Raw genomic sequence first — 23524 nt, 5'->3', positions numbered from 1 at the left:
TTGTGTCAATCTCGATCATCGATCATATCTTTCACTCCACTATTAAGTCAATATAAATCGAAAACTCCTTTTCGACTTATGAGTACACCTTGGCCAAGGATTTCATCATTGACTTAATTGAATGAAACGCAGATCATAATCTCCTACTATCTAAGAGTGACGAATCTTTTATTGATCAATCACAACCTTCATACGATTCTTGACGTACCCGAACGATATCGTATTAGCGGCCCTTTTCAGAGCAACATCCAACACCGCCAAAGTATGACTGTCCTCATATAAGGTACCATGACGACCTCAAGTCAAAGACCAATTTCACTACCGAATGTTAGAGATTAACCACCGACACTCAGATAGTTATCCATGTGGAATCTCTCGACGGGTCTCCAATGTTTTATTCTATAACAAAACATCCACGTGTTCATTTAAGTGTCACCACACTTTAACTTGTGAGATCAGCTACTTACTTCACAAGTAAGAAATGCCACACGTGATGGTCTATCCATAATAACGATATCCGTATCTCGTTATTACTTACGACCACGGATGATTTAAGATTCAATCAGATGTAATTTGTATCTCACAATCACAACTCATTGTGATTAACAAATTACAAATATTTGAATCTACGGGCTCTATTATTTATTTAATTGTCTATTAATTAAATAATAGATCTGCCATTTAATTGCATTAATTACATATAAAAGTATTTATGTCCAAAGTTGATTGGACCTAGGGCATAATACTTACAGTTTACTCTTTTTAACACGGCAACTCATGTGTATGGCAAATTCATATTTTCATCGAGGCCTGTCACGTGTGTGAGTTTCATAAAAAGGTGGCAACGAGACTTGATCTACTCTGATATCATATTTGCATCGTCTCATCTTAAAACTTAACAGGAAACGTTTGTTTATTTAAATTTAGTATTCAACATCAAGAAAATACTGTGTATTACTTGGCAGTGGACCATAATTGTGAATTTCATCACCCATTTTCTCCCTTGAATTTCCTTGTCCATTGAATGATAGAAACCTAGTATAAAACCTCTTCATCTGCTACATCAAACACCTGCATATATTTTGAAGATTAAAATCAAAGGATGGAACTTCTTATGTCAAATTGGACTGATGTTCAATCTTTGCCAAAAAGTTATGTATTCCCACCAGACAGAAGGCCTGGGGAGAATGCATTTCCCGTCTGCAAAAATGTTCCTGTAATCGACCTCGAAAAGGCTGAAGGCCCTGACAGAGTCGAGACAATTCAGCAGATTTTAAATGCAAGCCAAAAATTCGGATTCTTTCAGGTTCATGCTTTCTAGTTATACCTATAGGATTCCGAATTGTTACTGTGTTAACGCAATATTTTAACAGAAAGAGGTGTGCTGTGCTGTTAATGCAGGTGATCAACCATGGAGTTTCTGAAAGTTTAACGGAAGACACGATGAGCGTATTCAAGGAGTTCTTCGGGATGCCAGCTGAGTACAAGGCGAGTTTTTACTCGAATGACATCAATAAAAGTTGCAGAATTTACTCGAGCACATTGAACTATGATGCAGAAGAATTTCATTACTGGAGGGATAATTTCACTCACCGATGCCATCCTGTCGAAGATCACGTTCAAGATTGGCCAGAAAGGCCAGCCAGATACCGGTATAATACTTGATCTTTGTTTTTTTAATTTTTCATGAATTCTGAACCAAAGAAAAAAATAAGTCTGGTTTCGTAGGTAACTGACGAGATTTTCGCTTGATCTTTTCAGAGAAGTTGTCGGTTCGTATAGTGTTGAACTGAGGAAGTTTCTGTTGAGGATTTTGAATCTGATTTCTGAAGGGCTTGGAATCGAACAGGGGTATTTCGAGGGTGATCTAAGTAAAATTCAGTTGCTGTCTGTTAATCATCATATTCCATGTCCTGATCCATGTTTGACATTGGGAATGCCAGAACATTCTGATCCTAATCTCATTAGTATGATTCAACAATGTTCAGTTCCAGGACTTCAGGTTTTCTTGGAGGGCAAATGGATGGGTGTTGAGCCTCTGCCTAATGCCTTTCTCGTCATCCCGGGACTCCAGTTGAAGGTAGACGATAACTTTTCGAATTAAAGTGATTTCAAATTGGCCTAATAGAACTCTTCTTCTATTTTTTATTTTTTTATTTTTTTTCAGGTAATCAGTAACGGAAAATTCAGTAGTCCATTACATCGAGTGGTAACACATTCAGACGAGGCTAGGACCACGATCTGCTCATTTTTTATTCCATCTCATGACATCCTGATTGAACCAGCCAAAAGTTTGTTAGACGCAGACCATGCTCCCAATTATAAAGCTTTCACATACAAAGAATTCTTCAGTACTTTCACTGGGAAAAACTGTGATGGTGAAGTTGCCCTCGAGTTTTTCAAGAACAAGCCTGAATAAACCTATTGAAAAGAAATAAGCATCAAGAACTTTGCTGCGGTTGCTTTATCCACATTTGTAATAAAAATTTGTCCGTAAGATGTAAAATTGTCGTGAATTTTATCGCAGGGGTCGTCGTGACCATGTTCGATCACCTTGCAGATTGTGATTTTCGGTTGTTCGAAATTTCTGAAAGTAGTGTAACTTGTGTTAAATAAAACTGCGTTTAAGATAAATTTTAGTGAATTCGACTATTCAAGGGTTTAGTTCCTCTAGGAGGTAGAACATAGCTTGATGAATATGCATATAGGATTGACTTTGATTTGTTGAATGTTTGTACTGAGAAAACACCACCAATGTTTTTCATAGTTGGCCTCAAGCCCTGGTAAAGAATGAACGTTTTTGAAGGTTGACAGTCGATGTAAAATTAGTCAAATCTTATTACATGAATTGTAACACAGATTTGTCATAGCAAACCTAGTAGCTTGCGCCACAAGGGAGTGATGAATTGCACCAAGTGACTAAAAATTATATCCAACCCTAACTATCTGGTATTTTATCGAGGTGAAAATTTATGTCTTTAAAACAATTTTTTCCTCTTAAGGAGTTCATGGTTTATTTACAATCGAGTGTCAAGAACTAAGTGCAAAGAATAAAACCATATGTACCGAAGGGGGGGGGGGTTACCGAAGCGTGTCCCCCCCCCTCACAAACACGCGGGCCCCGCGTGTATTTAATAATGTCGAGCCGTGGTTTCCACCTTGATGATGTGAATGAGGGTGTAAACGATTGTGTAAATGATTATGAACGTGTAGCACGGTCCAAGTGCAAAATAGTAATTTCATTTGGTAATAGCTGTTGGAAAAATAAGTAAATGGGTCACTTTTGGCATAAGTTTGAATGGGACCCGTTAGTTCGATTTGGAAGATCAAAGTTGATCTATGTTTTTCTCCGTGAGAGCATCGAAACCATATATTTACTTGCCAAAATTGAGTAACGGATGAATGAGAAATTGGGGCTCAAAGTTAGCCATTGGAAGATGGTTTATGTGGGAAAAGTGTCATTTGTCCCACATAGGAAAATGAAGAAAGCATGAACCACTTTATATATGCCTACGCTTTCTAATGGTGTAATCATGTGTAGCATAGAAGCTCTCTCCACGTGCGCGCGCAGGGAGGGTGCAAATTTCGTGCAAATCTCGGACCGAAATAGCTTTCGAACTTTGAACTTGGGTGCGGGCGCAACCTGCGCACATGAATGTTGGACCGAACAAGGCAAAATTTGTCCCTTCGGAGAGCCCACGTTTTGCAATTTGTTTTTGCTTTCTCCAATGACTTTTGAGTTTCTGAAACTGCAAAAACTCCAATGGACTCCCAATGGTCACAGTTTTAATGAGCAGTAACTCCAATGGACTCCCAATGGTCACAGTTTTAATGAGCAGTAACTCCAATGGACTCCCAATGGTCACAGTTTTAATGAGCAGTAACTCCAATGGACTCCCAATGGTCACAGTTTTAATGAGCAGTAACTCCAATGGACTCCCAATGGTCACAGTTTTAATGAGCAGTAACTCCAATGGACTCCCAATGGTCAAAATGTTAATGAGCAGTATGCATATAAAAAGGTTCATTCTCCAGCAATCTAACACACTCGAAAATCTCACCTACATTCCTGCATACACAGTTTCTTCTTTTCTGCATTCATTGTCCAGTAAGGTCTTGTTCTTGTGGTGATATTGTTCGGATACTAGATCAGTTCGCCAGAGTAGTATCTGCGGTACTCAAATTCTATTATATATTGTTGTATCCTGGGAAACAGACACTCGGATTAAAACTCAAGCACATACGGTGAGAGGGCGAATCTATTTTAAGGACACTGTGTTTACACAGACAATAGGTTAAAAGTTTATACGAAATTATAAGCATGTCGTTAATTTTTTTGTTCTCTGAAATTTCTGTTAATCTTCAGTTTTCCCGTTTAGATTTATTAAATTAACGTGTTTTACGTAACTTAATATAATTTAGTTCTAAATTAGATTAATATATTGTGGTTTATGATAATTTAGTTTATTGTGTAATTAACTAATATTATAAATCGGTATGAGAAAATTCAGTATTTAATCTTATTGTATGCGTAAAATCAAGTTTGTGCAAATTCGGTATACAATCTGTGCATATACGATATGCTACATATACGGTATATTGCATATACGGTAAGTGCAATTTCGGTATCTAAAATATATATACGGTACCCGTAAATTCGGTATCATTCCACCAACATAATTCCCAACAAATTTAAAACATATTCTATACACATTGGTAATAAATAAATTGTTTATTTTATTTTATTGAAATGAACAAGTTGTTTATTAGAAACTAATATTTGTTTCATTTTCAGAAACGCCTATCGAACCTACCAACATGGACGTGACACAAAGTGCTCCTGCTGGAAATTAGGCTGTGGGCTCTACTGTGGTTCAAGTGTCAAGCTCTGTTATGGCACAGACTGTGACTAAGTTGCCAAGTCATGTTGTGAGTCAAACTATGGCTCCAACTGTGCAGGTTAATCATGGAGAAAAATCGGAGAAATTTAATGGCTTGAATTTCAAGAGGTGGCAGCAGAAAATGATATTTTTATCTTACCACCTTGAATTTTGCGAGATTCTTGATTGAGACTGCTCCAAAACTCAATGAGGGTGAAGGAGATGTGCAAGCAGTTAGTGCACTTGATGCGTGGAAGCATTTGGACTTCTTGTGTCGAAACTATATTATGAACAGTTTAGCAGATTCGCTGTACAATGTGTATAGTACTATGAAAATTGTTAAGGAGCTGTAGGAGTCTTCGGACCGAAAATATAAAACTGAGGATGCCGGAGCTAAAAAGTTCATTGTCGGCAGGTTCCTAGACTATAAGATGGTGAACTCCAAAACAGTTATCAGTCAAGTGCAAGAACTCCAAGTGATTCTTCATGAGATTCATGCCGAAGGGATGAGTTTGAGTGAAACTTTTCAAGTGGCTGCAATTATTGAAAAATTGCCCCCTCCCTCCGCGTGAAAAGATTTCAAGAATTATCTGAAACACAAATAAAAGGAAATAAATGTTGAAGAACTAATTGTTAGACTTCGAATTGAAGAAGACAATAAAAGTTTCGAAAAGAAGTAGTTCAATCCTGGTGTGACTAAAGCCAATGTTGTGGAGCATGGTCAAAGTAGTAAGATCCACAAAAACAAGTTTGGGCCATCCAGTGGCAAAGGGACAAAGTTAGGACCGAAAGGTAGAATTTCTAAGAAGAAATTTCAAGGAAAATACTTCAATTGTGACAAAGTAAGCCACAAGTTTTCGGAGTGCAGATTGCCAAAGAAGAAGAAGAAAGAAGCAAATATGGTTGACTACATGGCACATGATGTGTCTGAAATCAATCTCGCAGCCGTAATTTCTGAAGTGAACATGGTGTGTTCAAACCTAAAAGAATGATGGATTGACACTGGTGCTACGAGACACATGTGCTCTGATAAAGAGTTATTCGCTACATTCGAAGCAATTAAGAATAGAGAGAAGTTGTTCATGGAAAATTCAGCAGCTTCTGTGATCAAGGGTTAAGGAAAGGTTGTTCTGAAAATGACCTCGGGAAAAGAGTTGACTCTTAACAATGTGCTGTATGTGCCGAAAATTCGCAAGAACCTAGTGTTCGGGTCGCTTTTGAATAAGCATGTCTTTCGCATTGTATTTGAGTCATACAAAGTTATTTTGTCTAAGAGTGGAATGTTTGTCGAAAAATGTTATATTTTCGACGGTATGTTCAAATTGAATGTAATGGTTGTTAAACCAAAAATGAATAAAGTAAACTCTTCTGTTTACTTGTTTGAATCTTCCAATCTATGGCATGGTAGACTAGGACATATTAACTATGATACTTTACGTAGACTAGTTAACTTGAATTGTATACCCGAATTCCACATTGATTCCTAACATAAGTGTGAAACTTGTGTTGAGGCAAAATTGACAAGGTCATCCTTTAAATCAATCGAACGAAACACAGAAACACTTGATTTAATTCACAGTGACATATGTGATTTAAAATTTGTACAAACAAGAGGCGGCAACAAATATTTCATTACTTTTGTCGACGATAGCACTAAATACTGTTATGTGTATTTGCTCAAAAGTAAGAATGAAGCTATAGATAAATTTATTCTCTATAAGAATGAAGTTGAAACGCAACTCAATAAGAAAGTTAAGGTGTTGAGAAGCGATCAAGGTGATGAGTATGAAGCACCGTTTGTTGAATTCTGTGTGCAACACGAAATCATACATGAAACCACTGCACCTTACTCATCGCAACAAAATGGTGTTGCTGAACGTAAAAATCGTACGTTAAAGGAAATGATGAATACAATGCTAGGAAGTTCTGGGTTACCTCAGAACATGTGGGGGGGGGGGAAGCTGTGTTATCAGCAAATTACCTTTTAAATAAGGTGCCCCAGAAGAAAATGGAAAAGACTCCTTATGAATTATGGAAAGGAAGAAAGTCTTCCTATAAATACTTACGAATGTAGGGGTGTCTTGCTAAAGTGGCTGTCCCAACACCAAAGAAGGTAAAGATAGGCCCAAAAACTGTAGATTGCATATTCATTGGCTATGCACATAATAGTAGTGCTTATCGATTTCTTGTGTATGACTCTAAAATCCCAGAGATACACAAAAACACGATAATAGAATCAAGAAACGCTCCATTCTTTGAACATGTATTCCCATACAAGTCTAAAGAAGAAGCAAGCTCTTCTAAACGGACATATGAGACCATGGCTGAAAATAGTCAAGACCAAGAGTTAGAAGAGGAAATTGAGGTTGAACCAAGACGTAGCAAAAGGGAAAGGACAGAAAAATCTTATGGTCTTGATTTTCTGACCTATATGATAGAAAGTGAACCTCAAAGCTATCAAGAAGCTGTGAACTCATCGGAAGGACCTCAATGGAAAGATAGCATTAAAAGTGAAATAGATTCCATATTACAAAATCATACATGGGAGCTAGTGGATCTTCCTCCGGAAAGTAAACCACTAGGCTACAAATGGATTTTCAAAAAGAAAATGAAAGCAGATGGAACTATCAAAAAGTACAAGGCCAGGTTAGTAATAAAAGGTTATAGACAACGCGAAGGCCTTGATTACTTTGATACATGTTCTCCAGTGACAAGAATAACATCTATTAGGATCATACTTGTGATCGCCGCTCTGCGAAATCTTGAAGTACATCAAATGGATGTTAAAATTGCATTTCTGAATGGAGATTTAGATGAAGAAATCTATATAGAACAACTCGAGGGGTTTTCATCACCAGGACAGGAAAAGAAAGTCTGCAAATTGGTGAAATCATTGTATGGCTTGAAACAAGCTCCAAAACAGTGGCACGAAAAATTTGACAATGTCATAATGGAATGTGGATTTAAAATCAACGAGTGTAAAAAATGTGTTTATGTTAAAGACACTGAAAATGGTTATGTTATTTTATGTCTTTACATTGATGACATACTTATTGTTGATAGTAACAATAAGATAGTTAAATTCACGAAAAATCTGTTAAATTCGAGATTTGACATGAAAGATATGGGATTAGCTGATGTTATACTTGGAATAAAAATTTCACGAATATCAGATGGAATCATTCTAAGCCAGTCACAATATGTGGACAAAATTTTAGAAAAGTTTAGTAAAGATGATTTCGGGATAGCTAAAACACCGATAGATACAAGTCAGCATCTATCTAAAAATAAAGGTGAAAGTATCTCTCAAGTAGAATACTCGAGAATTATTGGAAGTCTGATGCACTTGATGAGTTGTACAAGACCAAACATAGTCTACACAGTTAGTAAACTGAGTAGATACACAAGTAATCCAGGAGCTGATCACTGGAGAGGAATAATAAGAATACCGAGGTACCTTAGATATACTCGTAATTTTGGACTACACTATACCAGATATCCTGCAGTCATTGAAGGATACAGTGATGCTAATTGGATATCTGATATAAAAGACTCAACGTTCACCAGTGGATTTGTATTCACATTGGGAGGTGCTGCCATATCGTGGAAATCCTCTAAGCAAACGGTTATAGTCAGATCTACGATGGAATTTGAGTTTATAGCTCTAGATAAATGCGGTGAAGAGGCCGAATGGTTGCGCAACTTCTTAGAGGATATTCTAAGATGGTCAAAACCCGTGCCAGCAATTTGCATATATTGTGACAGTCAATCAACAATAGAAAGGGCACAAAGTAACATGTACAATGGAAAGTCTAGACATATACGTCGTAGACACAATACCATAAGACAACTACTCTCAACTGGAGTTATTACTATCGACTATGTAAGGTCAAAAGATAACATTGCGGATTCGCTAACCAAAAGGTTAAATAGAGAGTTGGTTGGGAAATTATCGAGAGAAATGAGACTTAAGCTCTAGGACGGATAAGTCAATACAAAAGGAAACCCAACCTAGTTGACTGGAGATCTCAAGATCTAGGTTTAAAGGGACAACCTAATTGTAAAGACTTGATTGAATCATCGTGGGGGATGTTACCTCATGTCCATTCCTATGATGTAACAGTGATACCCGTAAGGATGAAGAATAAGTAGTAGGCCTTTAATGATTCTTATGCATCGTAAATCGAGCCAAGTAATGCGGGTTACTTGTAATAAAAAATCACCTATGTGAGAAAGAAGTGGGGTCGCTTCTAAGAGAATTGTGTGGGGCTCAATTCTTAGAAACTCTCACAGAACCTGACGTATGTTTATGGTCAAAACAAACATAATAATGAGAACTGAATTGTGTTAGGAAGAATCATGTGTGGAGTATATCATCGTTTACACAAAGAGCGGAACAGTTCAAGGACAACGCGTCTATTGGTCAGCTAGTAAAGTAAATATACTTTCACAAGGGAAGGTTCAAAGGGTAATACCTACATATCCTATGCAGGTTTCAACCGTTGAACTTTATCACCAAGTCTCTCGTGTCACGTTTCTGTGTCTCTCCCAATTTTCATTCATGTGAGAGATTGTTGGAAAAATGAGTAAATGGGTAACTTTTGGCATAAGTTTGAGTGGGACCTGTTGGTCCATTTGGAAGATCAAAATTGATCTGTGTTCTCCTCCGTGAGAGCATTGAAACCATATATGTACTTGCCAAAATTGAGTAACGGATAAATGAGAAATTGGAGCTCAAAGTTGGCCATTGGAAGATGATTTATGTGGAAAAAGTGACATTTGTCCCACATAGGAAAATGAAGAAAGCATGAACCACTTTATATATGCCTACACTTTGGAATGGTGTAATCATGTGTAGCATAGAGACTCTCTCCACGTGCGCGCGCAGGGAGGGTGCAAATCTCGGACCGAAATAGCTTTCGGACTTTGAACTTGGGTGCGGGTGCGACCTGCGCACATGAATGTTGGACCGAACAAGGCAAAATTCGCCCCTTCGGAGAGCCCACATTTTGCAATTTGTTTTTGTTTTCTCTAATGACTTTTGAGTTTCTGAAACTGCAAAAAATCCAATGGACTCCTAATGGTCACAATGTTAATGGGCAGTATGCCTATAAAAATGCTCATTCTCCAGCAATCTAACACACTCGAAAATCTCATTTATATTCCTGCATACACAGTTTTTTCTTTTCTGCATTCCTTGTCCAGTAAGGTCTTGTTCTTGTGGTGATATTGTTCGGATACTAGATCAGTTCGCCAGAGTAGTATCTGCGGTGCTCAAATTCTACTATATACCGTTGTATCCTGAAAAACAAATGCTCGGATTAAAACTCAAGCAAGTAGGGTGAGAGGGCGAATCTATTTTAAGGACACTGTGTTTACACAGGCCTCGGGTTAAAAGTTTATATGAAATTATAAGCATGTCGTTAATTTTCTTGTTCTCTGAAATTTCTGTTAATTTTCATATTTCCCGTTTAGATTTATTAAATTAATGTATTTTACATAACTTATGATAATTTAGTTTGTGCAAATCTGGTATACAATCTGTGCATATACAGTATACTACATATACGGTATATTATATATACGGTAAGTGCAATTTCGGTATCAAAAATGCATATACGATACCTGTAAATTCGGTATCATTCCACCAACATAATTTCCAACAATAGCTGTACAAATCACGAGAACAACGAAGTAGACAATACTTTGTACTCTCTTCTCATGAAACTATAGATTTATTAGCAATGCAGAAATATGTTTGAAAATGACTTACCCATGGTAAATAAAATTATATATATTAAAAAATGTATAAAATCTAGAAAAAGAAAGCCCACGAGACTAGCCCAATAAGTTGTGGAAACACCGTGGGCTTTAGTTCAAATCCACGAAGAGATAGGTCCTCCAAACCGAAACCCGCGAATCAGCTAAAATGTTAAAAGTTAAAACGCATCAGGCTTCTCTAATTCGTTTCTCGGAAAAGCTATCCCAAGGTGCTTGCGTTTTCTCCTATTAATTCTCCATATTGATTTTAATTCGATTAAAATCTCACTTCTATTTATGATGGATTGATTTATTCTTGCTCCCGTTGATCGATTCATTTGGAATGCATATATCGATTTGAATTTTTAGGGCGTAATTTTTTAATATCATTTCTGTTTTTGTTCTTTGTCTCGAATCTTCTGAAAATAACTGGAGTTATAACCGTTTGTAGCTGTATTTTTGTAAATTCGGAAGGAGTCTAAGTTTAACAGAATTATTTTTTCTCTCTAGTAATTCGAGGTTTTAGACAGAGTCTCCAGATCTGTAATTTCCACCATAATATCAAGTTTATGGTCCTCCATGAAAAACAGCATTTGAGATTTACAATTTGAATACTTTATGGCTAATGCGAGTTCTAATGTCATTTATAATCTTGTTAGATGCAGAATTTCGAATCGTAAGCTGTGACAAGGTTTTGTTATTCCAAATTAATCTCCAGATATTTTGATCTCCTTGGCCATGAATTCTAGAAGGTTTTTGCCTCTGATTTTCTTACTACTTACATTCTTAACTCTTTGTTAAAACACTGTACCTTACAGTTGCATTACTGTTTCAAATTGCTTTTTTCTACAAGATAATGTTGAACATTTTGAATTAAGAAGGTTGTGAAATTTTGTATGTAGCATTGATTGACTTGTATTTGACAGAGTTTCTTTGTTATGTGGAGATGTATTAAATTATAAGTGCATCAAATAGCTATTTTAGTGCATATGAGTTTCAAGTATTTTATTTATTTCTTACATGATTGATGCTAGTGAAATGTGTCAGGATTTCGAGGACTTTTTTGTATCTATTATCTTGCATACACGCTTTTTCTATATGAGCACAAATCATTTTAAGAATGAAAATCGACTTGTTTGCTTTTCTGGATAAATGAAATAAAATATTTGTGTCCCAAGGCTAATATGGCTTCTGGGATTGTGGAGTTGGATTCAGTTTATGTTGGTTTAGCACTAACGAAGGTCCTGACTATTCAATAATTGAACTTGTATGTTTGAAGTATTGGTTATATTGTTCTCTTTACTTTAAGAATCTTAGCTGTGAATATCTCAATTCTACAAACTTGTCATAGTTGGGGATACATTGTAAATCCTGTAAATTACGAGACCTTTTAACCCCAGTAACTCTAAAGCTCTTGAATCTGAGGGGCATCATACATTAGAATCTTTACTGGTGGTTTATGGAAACCAAGTTTTTTATGTTCATTATTCACAATTTAATCTTTTCAAATTCATTTATAAAATATTTGAAGGAACCAGTTCTTTTATATCCTCCTGTTCTAGGACTTACACTATGCCTCTTCTAATTCAGGGAGCGTAATGCTAGAACTGCTCTTTTTGATGGTATTGAGGAAGGGGGTATCAGGGCTTCATCTTCTTATTCCTCTCGTGAAATTGATGAACAAGAGAATGATAGAGCAATAGATGGGTTGCAAGATCGAGTTAGTCTGCTGAAAAGAGTGAGTTTGTATTTGCTGGAATTGATTGTTACTTGGTGGAAAAAACAAAATAATTTCTTACCCTGTAGACGGGTAATAACAAAGTTTGTGCTACTAATTTGATAAGTTCTTGATACATAAGTGTGCAATTTTTAGCTATGAAGCATTCAGGAAAATTGGATAAAGTATTAATTATAATTATTGTTTTAACATATGTTGGCTATTAATTGTATGAAATAGCTTTATTTTATTATCTCAAGTGTGGGTTCTTGCCTTTATTTTAATTTAAATTAAAATGGATTAGGTGTGTCTTTTGGTAGATTGGAATTATTTAACTGTCGATTTTTCTTGTCCAAGTTTTAAGCATGCTCTGCATGAACAGTTGTCAGGTGATGTACACGAGGAGGTTGAGGCTCATAATAGTATTCTTGACAGGATGGTGCGTATACCGGAGATATATTTCTCTTATTTTGAGTAAGTAACAGTATTGTCGTTATGCACTTGGTTTTTTCTAACTTCTGGTTTTTAGGGCAATGACATGGATGCTTCAAGGGGAGTTTTATCGGGAACCATGGATAAATTTAAGATGGTACGCGAGATCTAAATTTACTCTGTTGCCGTTAGTTTTACTTTTGCTCTGGGTACTTAATTTTTCAGTATGAGTATGTTTTTTGTGTAGGTATTCGAGACCAAATCAAACCGGAATATGTTTAAACTCGTGGCATCGTTTGTGGTTATTTTTCTCATTATCTACTATCTCACTCGGTAAGCGATGATAAAATGTGAGAAATCTGTGACTTCCTATGGAACCACAATTTTTCGTGACTGCTTCATTCCGATAGTCAACATCACCATCAGAATGTAAGATGTTGTGGCCTTGTAATCTGTATAATAGGACTCCCATGCAACATGCACTTCAATATATATGTGATGGATAGAAATTTCTTTGGTTTTTATCGATCCAAGGATGTTCGTCGGTAGATATGAAAACGGAAAGGTTATGTTCGTCTCCAATGTTTAGAAACGGACATTTTAGTCCTCAATCTTTCTGCTCAATTCCCAATTTTTGCAAATGCCAACCATGATGCCAGATAAGTTTTTGAGTTCCTGAAATTTTAGTTAGTGATCTTATAAATTGCCACTGTTTTCTCAAATTTCTTGAACTCAATCCATCAAAAGTTGAATAATGAACAAAATCGAAATTTAAATACTTCTTTTATCTTTTCTTATCATTTGGAACTACAAGTTGCAACAAAAACAAAATGTTGAAAACTTAAATACTTTACTCTGAAGGCAAAAACCGAAGATGGTCAATAGCTTGTGAACCTTTGCATTTATTTAAGGATATATTTAGCCTTCAGAACTTAATATCTGGTTCATAACTGTGTTCTAAAAGGTCATTCTAGGCACGGGGCACAGAGACCAGTGCTTAGGCTTGAAAGAATATGGTCAATTCTATGTTCGCTGAGGCGAACACATTTTTGTTTAACAGGTGGTATTTTCTTTTTTTGAAGTCTATTCGAACAAAAAACTCAATCATTATTAAAACTTAAAAATGAAATATATTCCCAAAAAATGTTGACGAAGTCCGAACGCAGCCCACAAATTTAGTTTTTTTTTTTTTTTGTCCATAAAAAAGATATTGGTTTGAGGTATTTATATTTTCGAAAATTATATTTTTGTTGGTAATTTGAAAATATGTATGAAGTTTCTATTAATTTTCAAGGTATGCTTTATTTTCTAATTTATTGATCTGGAATAGTAAAGTAATAATAGAAATATAAAAACGTCTATACTCTTACAACTTGAGGCTTAACCTCAGCATTTGGTTACGTCTTACGCTTTTAGAACATTGGTCAATAATTTTCATAGGTTAAAAAGTCAAGTTTGTGTATGGAAGTGCTAGAAAATGGTGAAACATGTAAAAATGAAACAAAAAGGGTTAAATGCATAGTTGGTCACTAAATTTTCAATGAACGTGCAATTAGGTCAATTATCTTTAATTGAGTAATCAAATCACTCAACTTTGATTTGCGTGCAACCGTGGTCACTCCATCTATTATTCTCAGTCTAATTAACTAACTTGATATGCTAGCATGGACGCTAAAACTAATAGAAATTATGTATATGAAGAATAAAAGTGATTGGTTGACTATTGACACTTTTTGCCCCTAACTTTTGCAAAATGTTACTAATTTACACTCAACATTTTTATTTTATTTTTATTTTTTTCTGTAATAGTGCTAATAAGGTGCGCATTTCGGTTAATATAAAAGAGGGCCAAAAACGGAGAAAATCAAAATAAATAAAAAATAACTTGCAGTAGACCTACTGCATTTACAAAGGGAAGGACTCGCTTACTATGACCAACCTTAAAGCAACATAATAGAATTGAATAAAGCTCTCAAATTAGAAGCTCAGAATAGGGAACTGTAACAAAAGCAGAGTACAAGAAAAATGATATAGTTTTTGGTCAAAAACAACTAGAGAACAAAACCCAATCTAGTGTCATAATCATTTGAAAGAAGGGTAAAAACTCTACAAGAAAATGAAGGATGAATATGTAACCCATTCCTCCGGCGTACCTTCCTCATCTGAGAAAACTAAACGGGTACTTATCTGCAAATCTTTATCATGAATCTGCGAACTTCAGGAAGACTCATAAGATACATCTGTCACATTGTCTGTCTTTAAACACTGTATATCAGATTATGAAGCTTGCTCAAGGTTCTTGGTTCAGCTCTTCTTCTGGTCATGTGTCTGGAGAAGTTACCAATGAAAACTTGTGATGGCAGAAGGAAAAAGGAGAGATTTTCAACGCCAGGGTAAGTTGATAAAAAGCATGTAATGGATTTTGGTAAACAATTAATCTGCCACGGATTAAGTACTGATCCATAAGTACTGATCCATATTTTACAAGAACAATAAAAGAAACGAATAACAAGCAAAGAACACAATGATTTGACTGTACATGTCCACCCGTCTCTGCAGGTTTTCACTATGAAAATGAATATTGCAATGGTGATCTCATGCCTTTCATTTTGTGTCTCACAGAAAACAGCGGGCAACCCTAATGCAATCGCCCTTAAAAATCCTTTATAAGTGAACAGCAGTGCACAACAATACTAGGCTTCAATATTCCAACATATACACCATCACAAAATATAAACTTTCAAAATGGAAATCCACATAATCACGTAAAAAACTAAAAAAAAAATAAAATTAATTTATTGTTGTTCTTAGACAATTTATCATAATTTATCAAATAAGAAGTTCGTTAAATCTGAGCTATCAAGACAATGTGATTCTTCAAATGATTTAAAATTTGAAGAATTTGTTAGTTAAGGGGAGAAAACGACCCATAATATGCATTGTATTGGAAAGCTATAATTGTCGAATGATGTGCCATAAAGATCTTTCAAGAACTGCAAAATTAAAAGGATGCTGAAAAAAGAGTGAACTTTAAAACTGAATAATGCTAGGTAGCACCACTAGTGATAAAACACTGGTCTATGTGGCAATCGAAGGCATTAAATGATAAGTCTATTTAAATGTGGTATTATGGGACATTTAATTAGGCCTACCATGTATAGCCACATAGACTCACCAGTGGTGCTATATACTCTTTAAAATTTGCAAATGTTTTCTCATCATGTAAGACCTCGTCAAGTCTACATCTTTTTTTAACTAAAAATAGTTCGGGTATATCTGCAAAATAATCTACTCAGTATAGGTCTTTACAAGTTACACAAACATAAAAATGAAAAATAATTAAATAATTAAAAATGGCTTGCAATGTGGGTATATTGAAAGAACATCTGCTTCAAGGGAATTTCATGATGAATTATTGGCACTGGACTAGCAGAATCTGCATGCTAAGTTAATATGTATATTTTGGGAATAAGATAAGCATAGAGTCTCACGGGGCAGCACATAAATTCAGTTTCTTAATATCTAAATAACATGTAGCATAACTACATATGTAATTCCACACTACAATAATGTTCAGTAAATGCTTGTTTACCAATTGGGAAACGCACGATCTCAAGGGATTGATATGCATCTCTTCTTGAACTCAATTTTTCGTAATTCTTGTAGCTGATTAGCTATTTCGTGAATAAACTGCAATCCATCCTTTCCATTTCTGAGCGTATTAAAAGCATGGTTGAGGAAATCACGGTCGGTCTCAAGTGCTTCCAATCGGTGACGAAGGTCTGCCATTCCTTTCTCAAATGTAGCCAAGTTTATTGGACCTCTATTCACGGACAATTTACATCTATCACTATCCATAATATCACTATCACTAGATTCACTACTTTTAGAAACAAAATGATTATCCTCGACCAAATCAGTAGGCAGGTCCTGTGCCGGACTTCCATTTGATCCTGATACTTCTTTTTGCAGCGGCAAACCATTATTCTCATTATGTTCATCTACCTGAGTCTCTCCGTTCATTGATAAGTTTTCTGCATCATCAACTTCATTTGTATTTTTTTCGGAGTGTACAACATTCGGCATGTAATTTGATATCCCATCATAGGCAGCTTGATGAAGCTTTTCTTCCAACTTCTTCAAACATTCCGAAAGGTATAGTTTTTCATCCTCGAAGTTTAATATTGAATTATTCACAAGTTCAGTTTTTCTGTTACCTTCTAAAATTTTAATAGATTTTGTATTACTAGGACCAGCAGGACTATTCTCGGCATGGTTCTCAACTATGAAGTTTTCGTTCTCCAATTTAATCAGATTCTCAGCCATTGATTCGCTTCGAAAATTACTTGTGCAAAACTCTAACTCCGCTTCCAAATCTTGCACTTCCTTCTCCTTTTCAGCTAGGAGTTCATTAGCCTTCTCCAGTGCTTCCATATCATGCTCTGCTTGTTCCTCCATCATTCTTAAGTATTGCAAGGCTTCCATATGAAGTGCAGACTTTTCCTCTTGCAATCTTGTAATCATAGCCATTGCCTGATTTGCAGCAATGGCAGCTGAATTTCTTTCTTCCTCTAACTCCTTATATAAAGCACTCATACAACTCCTATCACACTCAACCTGTCGTTTTAGGTGATCAACAACACTTTCACCTTCAATTTCACCTACACTGTTTCCATCCAATGATTCGCAGCCAGAATCATGTCTCTCCAGCAAGGGTGAAACCGGAAGAGCATGAGGAGTAGATTCTTCACATTTTGTAAGTGCACCGAGTTGACTATGAGCTGCCAGACTTGTAGTTTTTGATGTTAGACCCATGTTAGAACTAGAAACCTGTTGCAGAGACTCAGTATCTTCTTCAATTTTAGCAGAATGGCTGATAACAATTGGCTCCGTACCTTCATTATTTGGAGATGATGCATCGGTAAGATTACTGTCATTAGACACTGGTACGAAAACATGCTCTGAGGAGCTTTCTATTTCAGCTGCTATATGTCTAGCTGCAGATGCATTTTCTTTGTCACTGGTTCCCGCAACATCTGCCGCTGTAAACCCATTTCACGAGTAAGAAATAAATCGCATGAACAATAATAAAAACTGCTTGAATTTTATGATTGTGTACTCATGAACTTAAACCTCTGGGTGGGTTGAAAACATTTGTGATTACTGAACGTTGAGCAAAATTTCAAATTGATCACTTAACTTCATTTTGTTCAAAGTTGAGCTCTGAATTTAATTTTGTTTGAGTTGGTCATTAACTTCAATATTATTTGCAATGTGTTCATTCCATCCATGTCCGTTAGTTTCACTAGCTGATGTAGCAATCTAATTGGCAAATAACTAGACTTTGAAGTCAAATTTTCCATTAGTCAAGTTAATGGACATGGACAGAGTGATCAACTTCAAACAAAAGTTTTAAGTTGAGTGACCAATGTAAAATATCTCTAGAAGTTTAGTAACTAGCAGTGTATTTAACTCTCTATTGGCACACAGGCGATATCAATAAGCACATAAGGGAGGAACGATCAGGGGAGGGACTGGAGCTTACTGTTTGGTTGTTTTGTTTCAATATGGGTTGAGGAAGGAACATTGTTCAATGAAAGAAGCTCAGATAGTATGGAGCAGGTAGGCATATCAGAGAGAGAAGCATTGCATTTACTAGTCTCTACTGATGCATCAAAAGGAACTCCTCCAACAGCTGGTGGTTGGAATCCATCACCTGATGATATCAGCTCTGCCATTTGAGATAAATTAGGCTTTGAATGAGAATGGGCCCACTTAAGCTCATCTGATGTCACAGATATCTTATTCTTGAGCTCACTTACATCATGCAGAATTGATTGATCGAGAAGTGAAGTTATCGTTTCAGAAGCTCGATATGCCTGCTTTTCTGTTAACAAATTTTCATTTGGTGTTTTAGGTACATAATTCTCTATATTATCATTTCTCCCACGAAGTCCAGATTTTCCTTCATTGTCATCATCAGAGAGAGGGACCTCCGAATCAGAATCAGATTTAATATTCAACTTTGTATACCCTACATGAGACAGCGAGTCAACACTCTTGCTCCCGACAGGCTGATTTTTTACTTGTCCCGCAAATCTATCTCTTAATCTCTTGAAGCTATCCCGACGGCAGAATCGGCTATGACCCGGAACACGAGGCAGAGGGGGCTTGACATTAGCTTTTGATGCCCCAAACCCAACTGAAGTTAGTTCGTGTAATCTTTCAGCATTCGATTTTGCTTTCCACGTCTTGTTACAACATGAACAAGTCCTTCGACCCAAAGAAACAAGTCGAATATTCTTATTCAAGATTAAATTCTGGAGAACAGCTCTCTCAACATCCACCAATAGTTTACCCACCAATAACCTATACGATTCAGAATTGGATTTGTTCTTCATGGCAATTGGCACTAGACATTCTTCACACATCCCATTAACATCAGCAAGTTTATTGTGAACAGAACAAGATACTAAATATGAAATCTCTTCTATGTGGTCACTGCATAATACACTTTGGTACCCTCTAGGTTTCTTATCCCTGACGACAATATCTGGCCTCGAGCATAACAAACACGGTGTTTTCAGTTCACAATAATTAGAAAATTTTGTAAGTAAATATGAAAATGCTGCATCCACAAACAGCAAAAATATCAAGAACCATTCACAAGCTGCAGATGACAAGAGTGCCATGAGATCCCCAGGTTTCCTCATTTTACTTCAGAAATTACACGAGGTATTCACTTAAACGAACCATCGAATACTTCTCGGTCGATGAATAACACAAAAGTTTGTAAACCCTTCTTCGTGAAATCAACATTCTCGTATCCGTGCAAACACTGTTAACACTAAGAAAAATAAAAACTACGGAGAAAAAAAAGTAGTAGAAGAAAAATCATAGTTGAAATGCATTAGCCAACAGAAGTTCGAGCAAACCCAACCGGGGAAGAATTTGGTTTCATAATTGAAGAAATAAACGACAACCCATTTCTCTTTACAAGTATAGAAGCAACCTAAATTCAACAAATTTGTGCGACAGTTTGCCTTTTGAAGAGAAGCCCATAAAATGACGAAGAATTTCAAAAAGCCAAACCCTAAATTTCTTTTATTTCATCATAATTGCGGAAATATAGAAATAGGGGAGGATCGACCAGAATGTATATTCCAAACATTAGCCGGACAACATTGCAAAACGAAAACATGAAATTAAAAGAATTGCATTATGTATTCATGCACTGGTATCAGGTATGCATACATACTAAATAGAAATATTGAAATCGAGTACCTGTTTTTGTTACAGGAAATGGGTTCAAAAGATGATGATGATCAGATCAGCCATGAAACGAAATCATCTTTAAACACAAAAATGGGTGAAAAATGGAAATGGCATAAAATTACGAAGAGACCCTACTCGTGGATAATGATTGACCGTTGAAACCAACTGTCTATTATATGTAAAAACAAAAGTCGGACATTCCTATAATACATGTACAATTGACGCGTGAATTCTTACTCGAGGTATAACTCACCTTAATAAATAACGATTGGACATCTCAATCGCCAAGGCAAAATATGGCTCGAGATGGATGTTTACATTAGAGATGACAAAAAAATAGCACTTAAACCCGATATTTGGTGCAATCGCACTAGACGTATAGAAACGATCTCGTAGACCTTTTGCAGAAATTCAAAATGAGGGGACGTGTCGTCATGTGGTGGAAGGAAAAAAAAAAGGAACTATTGGTAGAAAAGGACAGACGGGCTTGGAGGGAAGTGTTAATTGTATAAATTCAATTCAATAAAATACTTATGTTTTTGCCTTGATTTTCGAGCTCATTATGAGATATCAAATGAAATCGAAATATTATATTCTTGATATCATTTTGAAGTAACAATGGTCTAGTATTTCACGTTGTTAACTGTACACGAAACGGTCAATCGTAGCAAATGTTACGACTCGTCGAAGTAGGCCGTTTCAAACTAATATTTCAAAATTTTCGATAAGAATCTAACTTTAAATTTTTTTTGACGATTGTAAGCTAGTCGAATCCATAAATCTTCTATATCATCTCAAAGCTCATTTCGAGGACAATATCATAGATATATCGAATGATCTAAATGAATATCGAAAACAGTTAAACGTAAGTTAAACGTGTGTATAAAAAAGAGACTTATAACTCATCTTAAAAAAAAATCAATTATTTTATTAATATTTATTATTTTTTAGTGACAAATTTCTCAATATAATTTACATCATTTTATCAGAATATTTTATATATGGTATGATGTAATTTTTTAATAAAAAATAGAAAATGTTAAAAAGTAAACGAAGCCAATCAAAGCATGACTAAGAAAATTTTATTAATAAAAAAATTTATGAATATATTTCATAAATTTTTTTAGCCTATACCACATATAAAAAAATTTGATGAAATGATGTAAATTATATTGAGAAATTTTTAGCCCAAAAATAATAAACATTAATAAAATAATTGATTTCTTTAAAAAAAACATGTTATACGTCTCTTTTTGATAAATACATTTGACGTACGTTTAACTATTTTCGATATTCATTTAGATCATTCGATATGTTTATGATATTGTTCTCGAAATGAGTTTCGAGATGATATAGAAGATTTTTGGATTCGATTAGCGTACAATCATCGAAATTTTTTTAAAGTTAGATTCTTATCGAAATTTTTGAAATACTAGTTTGGAATGACCTACTTTGACGCGTCGTAACATTTGCTACAATTAACAGTTTCGTGCACAGTTAACAACGTAAAATACTAGGCTGTTATTATTTCAAAATGATATTAAAAATGTAATATTTCGACTTTATTTGATATCCCGTAATGAGCCCGAAAATCAAGGAAAAAATATAACAAATTTATTGAATTGAATTTATACACTTTAACACTTCCCTCCAATCCAGTCGCCGCCAACAGTTCCTTTTCTTTTTCCTTTCACCACACAGCGACAAGTCTCTCATTTTGAATTTCTACATAACTTCTGTGAACTATTTTCTGTATGTATAGCTTTTTCCTATTTGGAAACATGATCTTCGTCTCGTTACCCGTCCCGTTTAAAATTAATTTCAAATTTAATTTTTTTATCAAATAAAAAAAAGATTTATCATCATATTTAAAAGAAATATAATTATTTTTAACAAATTGGGAAAAAAAAGTACTTTTATTCACTAACTATATATAAAAATAAATAAAAGCAAGTAATCTAAATAAATAATAAAAATAAATAAATTGGGCATGGGACTTACTCCGGCCTTCCCAATTTTGATAAAAATGGGAATCAAATGGGCTATAAAAAGTCGTGTAACATATCAATCTATCTTGTTAATTGGAGTCGTAGCAAGTTATTTGCTTGTAGTTTTTTTTTTTTTTTCTTCATGTTTTCTTGCCATCAATTTTAATTAGATCAATAACAATTTTTTTAAATTGTTAAAAGTTAAGAGGGTGTTTGACACCCATAAAAATGGAAAAATGAATTTTAGAATAGTAGATTGATAGAAATGTGTGGATAAAAAATAAGGAAAAAATTTCTGATTTACGTGTAATATTATTTTAATAACGAATGGTGAATATGGGGTTCGAGTGTCAATGTGGCAAATTACACTCACTTAAAGCACATACCATTTCGACGCATGCATATAATAAAGTATTTATGTGAGTTGTACTTGATATTGAGTATTTAAGTTGCACAAAACGAAATTCAAAAATGCGATATGAGAATGGAAATTAAATGATTTTCCTAATAGAACATAAGACTATAAATGCTGAGAAAAATAATTTTTTTTCATTTTTCTTAATTCAATTTTTTTAAGGTGTTTTTCACTTTGGATAGTTTCAGTTATATATAAGTTGAGCCACACGGTTGAGGTAATGATGTTATAATTTGTAGTTCAATTGATATATATATATATTTTTTTGTTCCTTTCTTTCATAATGATACAAAATGGAAAGAAAGATCAAGAATATTATCATTTTCAAATATTTATAAATTTTGGTTATATCATTTTTTTTTAAAGAGGAATGCTACAGGTATATAGTGCCGTTGACAGTTCTCTCACGTTCAAGGTGGGCCCGTAATTAAAATAATCGTGAGCCTCACGTTTTGCGAAAGGACTGTGAAAAAAAGTATACAACACTTAGCATTTTTGTTTTTCGAAGGTGTTCTTCATATCAAATTGGCTCATACGTACAAATCTAAGAACATATAGAGTTATGTATGATGTTTCACCATAGGTTGGGCAAACTACGATAGAGCAAAACAACTTCAAATAAGTGACACGTGTATTTGAACTTGTGAATGATGAAATCCCCATGTTCATGGTGTACAAAGTGTGCCGTGTTGATGAAAGTTTTACTCTTACATGAATTATAGATTTTTATTTGTACATTTCATGTTTACTTATTATCGAACAATTGTTTTGCTTTCCTATGTATGAACGCTCCATAACAAATCCATTAGGATTTAGATTTCTAATTTGCTTACGTTATTTTTACTTCAAATTTGCACTCAGTTTGTACATTTTATTTATTTTGAGCAAAGTCATTAAAAGAAATTTGGTTTTAGTACTTCTAATTAGGATATATAATGAAATTCTTCATTTGGACCTCGTTCAATGCTATATCATCGTCATTCAGAGACTTGCATCCTTTTGGCTAAAACCATTCCCTAAGTAAGTAAACATTTTGTAGACTTGTACTTTTATAAAA

At 34.9% G+C, this 23524-nt stretch overlaps 3 protein-coding genes across 6 annotated transcripts; 2 read left to right on the top strand and 1 right to left on the bottom strand.

The window, feature by feature from the left end:
- Positions 1-976: 976 nt before the first annotated feature.
- Positions 977-2652, top strand: LOC111402399 (hyoscyamine 6-dioxygenase-like). The gene is made up of 4 exons (XM_023030677.1): positions 977-1306; positions 1402-1652; positions 1762-2080; positions 2168-2652. The coding sequence occupies exons 1-4, from the start codon at positions 1103-1105 to the stop codon at positions 2417-2419; spliced, it is 1026 nt and encodes a 341-aa protein (XP_022886445.1). The 5' UTR covers positions 977-1102; the 3' UTR covers positions 2420-2652.
- An 8130-nt stretch (positions 2653-10782) lies between these two features.
- LOC111402393 (bet1-like SNARE 1-1) lies at positions 10783-13400 on the top strand. Of its 2 annotated transcripts, none has more exons than XM_023030657.1 (6): positions 10783-10870; positions 11300-11392; positions 12231-12378; positions 12740-12796; positions 12887-12946; positions 13037-13400. In XM_023030657.1, exons 2-6 carry the CDS (start codon positions 11379-11381, stop codon positions 13124-13126), a joined length of 369 nt encoding a protein of 122 aa, XP_022886425.1. In that variant the 5' UTR covers positions 10783-10870; positions 11300-11378; the 3' UTR covers positions 13127-13400. The 2 variants fall into 2 exon arrangements, with proteins under 2 accessions (XP_022886425.1, XP_022886431.1); XM_023030663.1 differs by having other exon boundaries at positions 10823-10870; positions 11306-11392.
- Positions 13401-14707: 1307 nt separating this feature from the next.
- LOC111402380 (probable myosin-binding protein 4) lies at positions 14708-20191 on the bottom strand. Of its 3 annotated transcripts, none has more exons than XM_023030647.1 (4): positions 20074-20191; positions 18335-19627; positions 16382-17831; positions 14708-15227 (listed from the first exon to the last, which is right to left on the bottom strand). In XM_023030647.1, the coding sequence occupies exons 2-3, from the start codon at positions 19500-19502 to the stop codon at positions 16402-16404; spliced, it is 2598 nt and encodes an 865-aa protein (XP_022886415.1). In that variant the 5' UTR covers positions 19503-19627; positions 20074-20191; the 3' UTR covers positions 14708-15227; positions 16382-16401. The 3 variants fall into 3 exon arrangements, with proteins under 3 accessions (XP_022886415.1, XP_022886396.1, XP_022886405.1); XM_023030628.1 differs by having other exon boundaries at positions 14708-15117; XM_023030637.1 differs by lacking the exon at positions 20074-20191 and having other exon boundaries at positions 14708-15117; positions 18335-20049.
- Between the last annotated feature and the right edge of the window lie 3333 nt (positions 20192-23524).

This window comes from Olea europaea, chromosome 1 (assembly GCF_002742605.1).
Source record: "Olea europaea var. sylvestris chromosome 1, O_europaea_v1, whole genome shotgun sequence".
Lineage (NCBI taxonomy): Eukaryota > Viridiplantae > Streptophyta > Magnoliopsida > Lamiales > Oleaceae > Olea > Olea europaea.
This window is presented reverse-complemented; position numbering and strand designations above follow the sequence as displayed.

Coding starts and splice junctions, on each gene's coding strand:
- LOC111402399 (XM_023030677.1), top strand. CDS start 1,103: ATGGAACTTCTTATGTCAAATTGGACTGATGTTCAATCTTTGCCAAAA. Junction 1,307..1,401: donor AAAAATTCGGATTCTTTCAG/GTTCATGCTTTC, acceptor CTGTTAATGCAG/GTGATCAACCATGGAGTTTC. Junction 2,081..2,167: donor TCCCGGGACTCCAGTTGAAG/GTAGACGATAAC, acceptor ATTTTTTTTCAG/GTAATCAGTAACGGAAAATT.
- LOC111402393 (XM_023030657.1), top strand. Junction 12,379..12,739: donor GAGTTAGTCTGCTGAAAAGA/GTGAGTTTGTAT, acceptor CTGCATGAACAG/TTGTCAGGTGATGTACACGA. Junction 12,947..13,036: donor CCATGGATAAATTTAAGATG/GTACGCGAGATC, acceptor TTTTTTGTGTAG/GTATTCGAGACCAAATCAAA.
- LOC111402380 (XM_023030647.1), bottom strand. CDS start 19,502: ATGAGGAAACCTGGGGATCTCATGGCACTCTTGTCATCTGCAGCTTGT. Junction 17,832..18,334: donor TGAAACAAAACAACCAAACA/GTAAGCTCCAGT, acceptor ATGGGTTTACAG/CGGCAGATGTTGCGGGAACC.